We start from the raw sequence: 12,472 nt of genomic DNA on the forward strand, positions 1-12,472 counted from the left end.
GTCGTAACCACGGACGCCAGCGCCTGGGGTTGGGGGGCTCATCTGGGAAACCGATATTCCCAGGGGTCCTGGAACCACAGCCAAGCCAGGGAGTCTTCCAATTTCAGGGAGCTTCTGGCAGTAGGAAAAGCCCTAGACTATTTCCGAGAGGAACTGCAGGACAGGGAGGTTCAGGTCCTCTCGGACAACCTGGTCACGGTGGCATACCTAAACCACCAAGGAGGGACAAGGTCGGACAAACTAAGACGGTTAGCGCAACAGATCCTTGTGAAGGCAGAAAAGAGGGTCCTTTCATTGTCAGCGATTCACATAAAGGGCTCACTCAATCTGCAAGCAGATTTTCTAAGCAGACAGCCCATCCTTCAGGGGGAATGGGGATTGAGCAAAGAAATCTTCTTCCTGGTGTGCAAACATTTTGGCAAGCCAGAAATAGATTTGTTCGCTTCCCGGGAGAATGCGAAGGTTCTCAGGTTTTTCTCCCTTTACAAGGATCAAGAAGCAGAAGGGATAGACGCTCTTGTACAAGTATGGGATTTCAGACTGGCTTATGCCTTTCCCCCATTGGTGCTCCTTCCCAGAGTCCTGCAAAAATTAACCTACTCAAGGTCAGTCCTGATACTGATAGCACCCTGGTGGCCCAAGAGAGTTTGGTTTCCCACCATTCAGAGTCTCGCGATAGCTCCCCCACTGCATCTGCCGGTGCAACGAGACCTACTCAGTCAGGGTCCAGTCTTTCACCCCGACCCGGGTCGTCTCTCTCTGACAGCATGGCTATTGAAAGGGAAATACTCCGAGACAGGGGCTGTTCGGAAAAAGTGATAGATACTCTTCTCCTCAGTAGGAAAGGCGTCACCAGAAAGATTTATGCAAAGGTCTAGAAAGTCTTCTCCCACTGGTTACAGTCTAAGGAGGGGGCTCTCCAGATGATACCCACCATCCTAGACTTTCTTCAGGAGGGGGTGGACCAGGGTTTGGCAGTTAGCACCCTAAAGGTCCAGGTGGCAGCCCTGTCCGTGTTTTTTGATAGGAAGCTAGGACAGGAGCCGCTAATAAAAAGATTTTTATCGGCCAGGGAAAGGGTAGTTCCAGTTAGGTCGGTCAGTTGCCCTCCATGGGATCTGTCCCTGGTATTAGATGCCCTAACAAGGGGGCCTTTTGAGCCGGTGGCTCAAATTTCGGTTAAGCTTTTATCATTTAAGTTGGCCTTCCTCCTGGCTATCACTACGGCCAGGAGGGTGAGTGATATACAGGCTCTGTCGATTAAAGAGCCGTTTTTGCGCATCCTAGAGGATAGGGTAATCCTCACTCAGGATCCTCTTTATTTGCCAAAGGTTGCTTCATTATTTCACAGAACACAGGAGATTATTCTCCCGTCCTTTTGCCAGAATCCTAAGAATAAGGAAGAAGAAAGATTTCATTTCTTAGATGTCAGGCGTTGTCTCCTAGTCTATTTAGAAAGGGTGAAAGACTTTAGGAGATCCAGTCATTTATTGGTCACTTTTTCAGGGAAGAAAAAGGGTCTTCAAGCATCTAAATCTACGATAGCTAGATGGGTTAGACAGACCATATCCATAGCTTATAGACAGGCAGGTAAACCAGTACCAACCCGCCTTAAGGCGCATTCAGCTAGATCCCTAGCGACCTCCTGGGCAGAGAGGGCAGGCGCCTCAATTGACCAGATCTGCAGAGCAGCAACATGGACGAGCCATAGAACATTTCTGAGGCACTACAGAGTGGAGCTGTTGTCCCCTCAGGATTTGGCATTTGGCAGGAAGGTCCTACAAGCGGTTGTCCCGCCCTAAAGGTAGGCCTGAACTTCTTGCTTATCCTCTCAGGTGTGCCGTCCTGGAAGATTACTGGAGAAAATGACCAGTTACACTTACCGGTAACGTCTTTTCTAGGAAATCTTCCAGGACGGCAGGCCTACTCCCTACCCTTGTTTTATTGGTGTGATATATTGATTCTTCACAGAATGTTCCCTCTGACACTGGTGTGGGATTTTCTTTACCATAACTGAGGGTCTGAGGGAAGGGTGGGGACTTTTAAATTCGTTGTTGATTGTGTTTCCTGTCAGGTGGACCAGTCATCTCTCAGGTGTGCCGTCCTGGAAGATTTCCTAGAAAAGACGTTACCGGTAAGTGTAACTGGTCATTTTTTTTCTCCTATTTGGATGGTTCCTGTAGGAGTGCATTGGTGTCTTGCTCCAGCATCCATAGATGGCTCAGAAAGACAATCATCCAAGCGTATATGATCAAGTGTACCATCATCCAAGTGTATATGAATATTAGTGGGGCTGCAGCACACAGGCTTTTTATCTTAATGCATGGAATGTATTAAGATGGAAAACCTGCCTTTAGAACCACTTTACGTAAGTGTCAAAGGTACTGGTCAGTATATTTTGGGCAAGATTTTATTATTTATTAAAAGGATTTTTTTTATTTATTTATCTGCATGTGTTTTTAGGTAGGATCAAAAAAAAGGAAAATGTGCACTATTGTGTTTGGGCTGTACTACAGGTACAAACAAATATACACCTATGTGGTATTGCTATGATTTGCAGGAGAATTTACTTTGGGTTCTTTGGTAGGTTATGGTAGTAAGAAATATACAGCTAAGGGGTGTATGGGTTTTTTTTTTTACTATTTTTTGATACAGCTTTTCTTTTGATAAAAAAAAAAAAAAAAAAAATCCAGAGATCTCTATTACCGTTTACCACCAAATGAAAGCCCAGTTTGTCCTGGGGGGAAAAAAACGCTGTATAATCCACCTGGATGCACAAAGTAGTTGCTGTACAGTTTTACAGACATGGCAAAATTGTGCTTGGGTATTAACATTTTGTTCCTTGGGTATGAAGGGATTAATCACCACTGGGTTTTATATTTTTTGCTAAACTAAATGAAAAAAAATTGTATTGCTAGTTTTACAGGAAGTTGTGTTTTGAAATGTTTGTAGGAGGCTGGCAGCATAAATCGATCGCTGAGTTGCCTGGGCCAGGTGATCACAGCCTTGGTGGAGGTGGCTAATGGAAAGCAGAGACACATATGTTACAGAGACTCCAAACTTACATTTTTGTTACGGGTAAGCATTTATTCGTTGGCACACCAAGTATGTAATGTATTTATTGCAAATATTTCTATAGCATTGTTGATTTACACCACACCTTAAATACTATTAACCACTTGAAGCACGGAAGAATTTACCCCCTTAATGACAGCCATTTTTTTGTGATACGGCACTGTCACTTTAGCTGACAATTGCGCAGTTGTGCGACGATGTACCCAAATTAAATTGGGTTGATGTCCCCCCCCCCCCCCCCTTTTTTTTTTTTTTTTTTTTTCCACAAATATAGCTTTCTTTTGGTGGTATTTAATCACCTCAGCGGCTTTTATTTATTTATTTATTTTTGCGCTATAAACAAAGCGATTTTATTTAATAAAAATAAAATTAAGTTTTACTTTTTTGGGGGATATTTATTATCACAAAAAAAATGTCTTCCTCAGTTTAGGGCAATATGTATTATTCTACATATTTTTCGTAAGTTTTTTTTTTTTTTTTTTTTTTTTTTTTTTTTTTTTTATTATAAGCTGCCTAGGGAGGTGCTTTATAACTGAGTGGGCTGACAGGGAGTAGAGGGAGATCATTGTTCCTAATCACTAGGAACATACACTCTTGCTCTATTTCCCTGACAGAATGGGGATCTGTTTGTTTACTCTGGCAGATCACCATTCTGCCTCTCGGACCCAATCGTGGCGGGCCGGCGGACATGGAGTCCGCTGATTGGCTCCCCCGCTAGCGAATGGGAGCGTGCCCACAGATGCACCTGACTTACAATGTCGCCAACAGCAGAGCCAACCTACAACTGCAGCGGCCAGTCTGGAACAGGTTAATTTCCATAAGTCACTGCCCTCAAGGCGCTTATAGTCTAAGGAAGTGATTCTCAAACTGTGTGCCATGGCACACTAGTGTGCCTTGGGAGTTTTGAAAAATATTTAAAATTGTTAGCGTTTTGAAACCTTGAATATATCCAAAAATTGAATGGCAAATCAATGTCGCAAACGAAAAAACAAAAGTAGCACATAAAAACGCAATTTCTGTCAGTTTGTCATTCATTGGTTCCTTTTGGAATGCGGGATCTCGGAAGAACTCGATCACTCTTAATTTATATTATAATAATCAGGACCGTTCCATTCCAACTTTGATGCTTATAAATAACGTTTGTTCATTGTTTAGCAATGGATAAATAATCATATCTGAAAGAGAAACTGTTAAAGGAAAAGCAAGGAAGCAAGCGAAAGTACAAAGAAAGATTACAATTGCTTCAATATGACTTGCTCTCGAAAGCAGGCACATCCTTAACATTAACCAGCTCACACAGATATACTGCTGCAGGTCTGCTCTTTTGCCTGAACCGACGTACCTGTACATTGGTCCGTGCAAGGAGGATAGCGGAAGCATTCCCGTGGGCTCTGTCCGCTGGCAACCCACGATCGTGGTGAGGACCTGCCTATGCAAACAAGGCGACTCCCCATTCTGCCAGATGACATGACAGCTACTGTTCCCAGTGATCAAGAATGGCGATCTGTCATATTCCAGTAAGTCCACCCAAACCCCCACCCCCCCAATTAGAACACACCCAGGGAACCAACTTAACACCTTCATCGCCCCCTAGTGTTATCCCCTTCCCTGCCAGTGTAATGTTTACATTGATCAGTGCATTTTTATAGCATTGATCAATGTAGTAATGTAACCTAAAATATCTATCTATCTATAGAAAGGGATATATATCTGCCTAAACAAAGTTAAAAAATTTAATGAATAGTTGGCCTTTTTTGTTTATAGCGCAAAAAAGAAAAAACGCAGAGGTGGTCAAATACCACCAAAAGAAAACTCTATTTGTGGGTAAAAATGTATTTATATATTGTGTTTATGTAAAAATAAGTTAAAGACAAAAATGAAGTCCTCAGGTATGCCGCAAGACCAAATAGTAAGAAACACTGGTCTAAGGTCGCTCTTTTATATGCACGCATACTTGGGGCAATTTAGACAGGAGCCATTTCACCTACCAGCATGGTCTTTTGGGTGTTGGAGGAAACTGAATTACTGGTAGAAAACCATGCAAGCGCAGGAAGGATATGCAAACTTCAGGAGATGGTGTCCTGGCCAGCCTGGATTTTAATTCGGGGGGGGGGGGGGGGGGGGGCTTATTTCTTAAGTAAGAAGTGCAAACCACTGATGGAAAGTATAGGCTGCAATCTCAAGTGGATGACTAATAATATATAGTATTTTCAGAGTATTTTTGTATTGCAATTACCTAAAAGTAGTTTTGATGTTAACCCTCCTAAATGTTCAAGTATAGTTTGTTCTAATACATTTTAATTATGATTAAACCCCTGCTGAGGTTAAATGCATCCTACTTGAATGGTACCACTTTCTGTAAATGCAAATGTTTAAAGGACATAACCTTCCAACTTTAATTGGTTTAATTGCTCCAGTATCCAAGTACCACGCCTTCCCACTTTATTTTAAGTTATTTTTGTAACATACAGTAGATCTGTTTGAATTTGTGCCACTTTGTTCAGTATTTCATTGCGTTTTGTTTGGAATATTTATTTTCACCCTTTTATCATTTTATTTTCATCCTTCAGGACTCTCTTGGAGGTAACGCAAAAACCTTTATCATTGCAAATGTTCATCCTGGATCCAAGAGTTTTGGGGAAACACTTTCTACGCTTCATTTTGCCCAGAGAGCAAAGCTAATTAAAAACAAGGTAATGTTTTAATTTACTATCTTGAGCAAGGCTTTTTTGAATTGATAGAGAATTTTTACTTTTGGCCAAATAAGCAGCTATGTAGGTTTCAATTTTTATTTTTAAGGCTGCCCTTCATGTGGGCCCCCAAGACCTGCAGCACAATTTTGTCCATTGTCATACATTACAGAATATGCTGTTTGCACGTAACTGTGTACATGTGGATGTATTTTTCACGCCTGGGGACTGTGGCTTTTTATTGTGACAGTTTACTGACTGGAGTAAACTTTTTGGTAGCTGCAGGCCGCTTTCCAGAGCTCTGTGGCACTGTCCCAGATGTACCAGATGTATCCCTAGGGGGTGGAAGGGAAGGACAGGTTCACTACTACAGGTGAGCCCAGCCCATATAACCTTTCCTCTCAAGGAACAGACACCTGCAATCTGGATTCTAGTGACCCTGTAATTTATAGGGTCTTCATCATTGTGACCACTCGATTCCTTGTGAATGCTGACTGTAGAGGTTCTGAGTGTGCCCCTGCACTACCTTCTGAAGAATCTAGCTCTGTCCTTGCAGTGGCCTTTAGAAAAGTTTGGATTACTAGTCTCACCTTACACGGGTAGTCCTCTAAATAAACCTGGTGGAGCATTGTATAACATTTGGCTATAAATCCCTTTAGTGGAAGTGAGTCTTATCTTGTAACTCATATTAAGCCTGTAAAGCCAGAAAAGGAAGGAGCCTGCCTTGGTCAAATATTTGATGGAGATGCCATATCCCGTAGACTTGCTATTTCAGGACATATTGTAGCTTAGCCAACTCTAGGTATGAGATGTTAAGCCAGATGGTACTATACAAGTCACAAACCCTGTCACTTTTTACAACTGTTTAGTCTTAACCGGTTCCCGACCAGCGCACGCCGATGTACGTCGGCAGAATGGCACGGGCAGGCAAATGGGCGTACCTGTACGTACCTTTTTAAATTTGCCGCCCTGTGGTTGGGACCCCCGTGAGTCCAGTCGCGTGTCCCGCAGACTCGATCGCCGCGGGCATACCCGCGGTCGTCTCACGGGCGGCTGAACGAGGAAATGCCGTTGTAAACAGCATCTCCCCGTTCTGCCTAGCAACTAGTGACGCTGATCTCTGCTCCATGTGATTGGAACAGAGATCAGTGTTCACTAAATTAAAGCCCAGCCCCCAACAGTTGGTAACATGCCCCTAGGAACACTTAACCCTTACACTGCCACCCACTGGTTAACCCCTTCACTGCCAGTGTCATTTACACAGGAATCGCTGCATTTATATAGCAGTGATTGCTGTATAAATGACAATTGTCCCAAAAATGTCCGATGTGTCCGCCATAATGTCGCAGTCGCAATAAAAATCGCCGCCATTACTAGTAAAAAAAAATAATAATAAAAATGCCATAAAACTATCCCCTATTTTGTAAACGCTATTGCGATTTTTTTTTTTTTACCAAAAATATGTAGAAGAATACGTATCGGCCTAAACTGAGGGGAAAAAAATTGTTTTTTTATATATTTTTGGGGGATATTTATGATGACAAAAAGGTAAAAATAATGTGTTTTTTTTTTTCAAAATTGTCACTCTATTTTTGTTTATAGCTCAAAAAATATAAAAACTGCAGGGGTGATCAAATACCACCAAAAGAAAGCTCTATTTGTGGGGAAAAAAAGTACTTCGATTTTGTTTGGGAGTCACGTTGCATGACCGCACAATTGTCAGTTAAAGCGACACAGTGCCGAATCGCAAAAAGTGGTCTGGTCTTTGACCAGCAAAATGGTCCGGGGCTGAAGTGGTTAACCAAGATTTTGTGTGTAGCAAGGTCTCCGGCCTTGTCCAGTCTAACAAGGACCTCCAAGGCCAAAGATGGCTAACATCTTCAGAATGTGGTGGGTTGCGAGGCATAGTGGGTGCAAAGCTGGTGAAAGTCATTGGGTGCCAGACGCTTCTTGGATGTAAAAGAGGTTTTATTTCTTTTGACTGTCCTTTTTTTGTATTTGGGGGGGAAAGAGGGTTAGGGCCAGGACACCCTCAGTAGTTATAGATTCAATTGGCAGACTCCAAGACTTCAATAGGGGGACAGCTGTGCAGGGAAAGGCCCTAGCAAGGCACCACTTCTGCATATGCAGGAATACTGTCTCATGTTAACAGTCCAGCGGCCAGAGTAGAATCGGGAACTGTGGCTTCTGGGTCAGATTCCAGCATTCCATCAACCAGGTGCTGCAATTATGCAGCTATATAGTACAGCCAATTGTTAGGGATGGCTAGGCTTCCACTATCCCTTGGATGCTGCAACCTCTCCAGTTTTGAGTCTAGGGGGTCAGTTCGTCCATCCAAAGAATCTTTAAAGCTATAACAACTGGTGTATTGTGTAGGAAATAAAGTAATTGTGGCATAAAAATTTTAATGAGATTGGTTCCTCCAATAAGGGACAGCCATAACTTATTCCAAAGCATCACTTTGTCACAAAAACAGAAAAATGGTGGTAAAATATTCAGCTGGCAATAAATTGTAAATTAAGTGGACAAAACGAGGACAGGTGGGCATCATGTCTGATTGCATTAGAAAGACTACTATGGCTCATATATTGGTTGGTTGGAATTTCTCTGCAAAAAAAAATTTGCGGGGCTACCTTTTTCAGGACAACTGCTTATTTGGGACCATGCTTGGATATGCTTTCATCCAAAAGGTGATTGGGGAGACGCACACTCTTACCCCTAAAGAAGGTGGCATATGGGAAAGGTCAGAAACTGGTGCCTCATTCAGAATCCATAATAAATGGAGTGGACTCATTACTTCTATTCCAAAATATTTATGATTCTCAAGCAAAATGTGGATATCCAGCCTATTCTGAACCTCAAGGGTCTCTGCAAGTTCCTGTAGGTTCAGGGTGAAATCCATGTGTTCAGTGATTACCTCACTTCATCAGGAGGTAGTTGAAAGGTTCGCTTGTGTTCTAAATTTTTAGCAGTTGGCCTTGGTTCTTCTGAACCAACATCTGGGGTATTTAAGCCTAGTCCTTGATACAGCACAAATGAGTATTGCTTTCACAGGTTTCCAGTTGAAGATTTTGATGATCATTCCACGGTCCTTAAAAACTGCTTGAGCAGAAGATAGTACTGTATTGTATGGAACAAGCCTGATGAGACTTTGGTTACATTACTCTAATAGTGTGCAAAATGGCATATGATGAACAGAGCTTAGAGTGTCCATACAGTCTTTCTACATCACACAGTGGCAATATTTGGCCTGATATAATGATGATAACTTCTAGAACTGTGTACTTGGATATACAAAATGCTAAATATTTTTTTGTTTTTATTCTAGCGCGATTATAAAGTTCTGTATGTATAGTGAACCAAAATCAAGCGAACATTTGTCCTGGTACCATTGTTAGGAGCTTCTTCAGCAAAACAAATGAAGAATAACTTTACTTTTTATGGGACATTTGGAGATATTCAGTATCTGTAGACCATTGTGTCCATTTGGCCTTGGTGCCATTTTGAGACTTGGCATGCTGCTGCAATATTTTTGGTTCTAGATGGCAACATTTAACAAAATCACTGGAGATGTCCTTTCATTAGGCTTACCTAGAATGTTTATTTGTAATTCTATAATAGGACTTCTATCTAGTCATACTGTAGATTGCATTGCTACTCAGTCAGCCAGTGAATTTTGTGTCCAGCTCTTCTCTAGAGTTAATTCTAATTTGTTATCATTGAACACCTCCAGGCTGTAGTTAATGAAGACACCCAGGGGAATGTGAGTCAGCTACAAGCAGAGGTGAAGAAGCTGAAGGAACAGCTTTCTCAGCTCCTTTCCGGACAGATGCCACAGGATATTTCTATTGCCAGAGGTGAGATGAGAAATCAAAAGCATTTCCTATTGCCTGCTTAACTCTTTCACCCTCACACTGTGCATGGCATGATAATGATGGTTCTAGCTGTCACTGCATAAATAATTTGTCACAGCTCTGGATGTCAAATTCCTTACAACTGACATTTTTATCTGACTTTTTAATTAGAGGTGTGTGTGTGTGTGTGTGTGTGGTTTTTTTTTTTTTTTTTTTTTATATATATATGCTAAATCCACTGTGCCGATTTTAAAACTTCTTGGAGACTATTTTGGTGGTAAAATCTTGTTTATTGATCAAAAATGCATCTGCCATTGCAACATTTGTTTACTTCCCATAGACAGCTGTCAGTTTGATTGCTAAAAGGTGTGTGTGGGTGTGTATCTCTTCCTTTCTTCCTGTCATTCCCAACTTTAGCCTAAGTGTATTTTGATATGGACTTAGTAAAGGGGAGTGCTTATTTACAGTAGGGAAGATCCTCATTTCCAGAAAGAAAGTGATGGAAAATGGCCTTAGCAGGGACACAACACATTAGTATTGAGAGAGGCTTAGAACATCTTTTTTATCTTTCAGTGTATTCATGTGGACAGCTACCTTCCCTGTTTCTTGTAAGGGAGCTGTATGGAATGAGGGCAGTTTATTACTAAAGGGCTCATAGGCTGGAACAAAAAAACCTGATAGAAATGTTACCTCTTAAATACTAAGTTTCCCTTTTTTTTTTTTTTTTTATTTTTTTTTTTATTTTTTTTTTTTACTCAAATCCAACTTCCCTATGTACCAATATACAATTAATGTACCTCAGTTGCAGAAAAATATGTTTTCTTTGCTTTTGAGAACAAGTCTTTACCTTAGCCCTTGGTGTGTTTCTTAGAAAGCTTCGGTGACTCCCTAGTATACAGAGGAACCAGTAGGACACAGCCAGGAGTTTACCAGCTGACCTTATTAGCAGACCTTCACTCATCAACTAAGTTTGCCTGCCATTTCTCTCCACGTGTGCATTTGCCTGGCTTTCCAAGGGTCCCTTTTAGACGGGCTCCAGCTGCATGCTAATACTGCTAATACTACTACTGCTAATGCTGCCAATGTAGTAAAAAATGTGCAACTCGTACCACCACAAAATGTCCCATGAACTGCTTTTGCCATGTGTAGTGCAGCCCATTGAAGTTGGCAAGCTGCTCTAAGTGTGTCACTGGAAAAAGGAGCCAAAAAACATGCACTCCCACTACTCTATGCGTGAATGGGGCCTGGAAGTGAAATTGATGCGTTTACACAAGAAAAATGAGGCTCCATTTACATCTGTTTCCAAATGCATGGCAAACACAAAAAATGCACTTTGCGTTTCAGAAATGCTGCAAAAGTGCATCATGTTTGTATTGCCATTACATGTTAAAAGTACACCAAGTGCAGCAAACGCACCAAAAACTGCAGTAACGTACCATGCTCTGCTCCAGAAAATGTTCTGGAGCTTCCCTTGGGGCGATTTGTTGTGTAGGGCAGCCCACTCAAGTGAATAGAATGTCCTATGCGTGACTAGTGAAAACGCTCCAAAACACATGCGGGAATGTTAGTTTTCACTACATGGAGATGTGAATGGGGCCTGGCGACCTAGTGTGTCTGTCCACTCCCTCCTATGTACTTGTATAAATATGGCCATACACTATGCAATATGATTGTACAATCACTGTAAAATTTCCGTTAGATTTACCAGAACTATGGAATAGGATGACGCACCTGACCAATCCATTCAATTTGTATAAAATCAGACAGGCCCTTGTACTACATAGTTGATGGGAGATCTAAAGGAGATTGTATAATCAGATTGTATAGGAAGTGGGTGGAAGGTTGTAATGAGGGAGGTGTGGTCCAGCATGGTTAACACGCCCTCTTTTGTAATGCAACAATTGGGAGGTGGCCTCTGGGAGATTAGCTTATGAATAGTGGAAGCCCAGTTTCTAAAATTTATAGTATCCAAATGCATCATTCCATATATTTTTCTAAACCTAATCACTTAAATAGCCATAGCAACTCAGGGGACAACTGCCAGTATAGATGGGCTGCTGTAGAGTACTGTATACAGTATGTGTATAATGTATAGAGAGGTCGGTTCTTTTGTGTGTTCTGTTTTGGGGAGGGGGTTTGAAATTCGAATCTGTGAAATGTCTTGCCTTCCAGTGCTTTGTATTTAAAATTGCTTCCCCCAATTATTTGTCTTCATTATAATCCTATATCTTTTAAATCCAGCTCCTTCCGTTGATGAGCCAATTACAGATCACATGAATAACTTTTTAGAGGCAATGATGCTTTTGGAGAAATCTGAAAACGAGAAGAAGGTAAGGCTATGGTCCATTTAATCATTATGGTTTAAAATATTTTGACAGCACATAAAATAATTTTGCCTAAATTAATAGATTTAGTAAAAATTTCCTGCTGGCACTTTCTGCACTTGCTGATTCACACTGGGCTAGCACAATAATTAAAAAATGTAAATTGCTCTTTCAGTTATTTTAGGTCAACAGTGTGGACATCTGCATTGTCATAATATTGGGGTTATGCTTCCCATGTGAGATTTTCATATACTGACGTAAAAGTACATGTTTCAGATACCCTGTATGTATAAATACAGACAGTCAGAACAATTTTAGTGATGCTGTCGTCTGCATTTTTCTGTGCCTACTTGTTTGATATTTGTACCAATAACGCTGCTTGCTGTGTGCTGTCAGCACTTCCTATCTAGACTTGTGACACAGGTGGGCAAGCAAATTGTATGTCTGCTTTTACCCATGACTTGCTGCAGCGGTTCTGTGAGGCCCCTTTCACACAGGCGGATGGAATTGTGCTTTTAGCTGTGGACAG

At 41.4% G+C, this 12,472-nt stretch overlaps 1 protein-coding gene across 2 annotated transcripts in view; it reads left to right on the top strand.

Moving 5' to 3' along the window:
• KIF15 (kinesin family member 15) overlaps window positions 1–12,472 on the top strand; it is a 162,934-nt gene that overhangs the window by 51,492 nt on the left and 98,970 nt on the right. For both annotated transcript variants that reach the window (XM_077491569.1, XM_077491570.1), the window contains exons 9-12: window positions 2,953–3,078; window positions 5,646–5,768; window positions 9,499–9,622; window positions 11,861–11,949. In XM_077491569.1, coding sequence (XP_077347695.1) covers window positions 2,953–3,078; window positions 5,646–5,768; window positions 9,499–9,622; window positions 11,861–11,949 — 462 coding nt within the window. The remainder of the gene's footprint in view (window positions 1–2,952; window positions 3,079–5,645; window positions 5,769–9,498; window positions 9,623–11,860; window positions 11,950–12,472) is intronic.

The sequence above is a fragment of the Lithobates pipiens genome, unplaced genomic scaffold (assembly GCF_037356315.1).
Source record: "Lithobates pipiens isolate NorthernLeopardFrog02 unplaced genomic scaffold, aLitPip1_a1.2 Scaffold_19, whole genome shotgun sequence".
Lineage (NCBI taxonomy): Eukaryota > Metazoa > Chordata > Amphibia > Anura > Ranidae > Lithobates > Lithobates pipiens.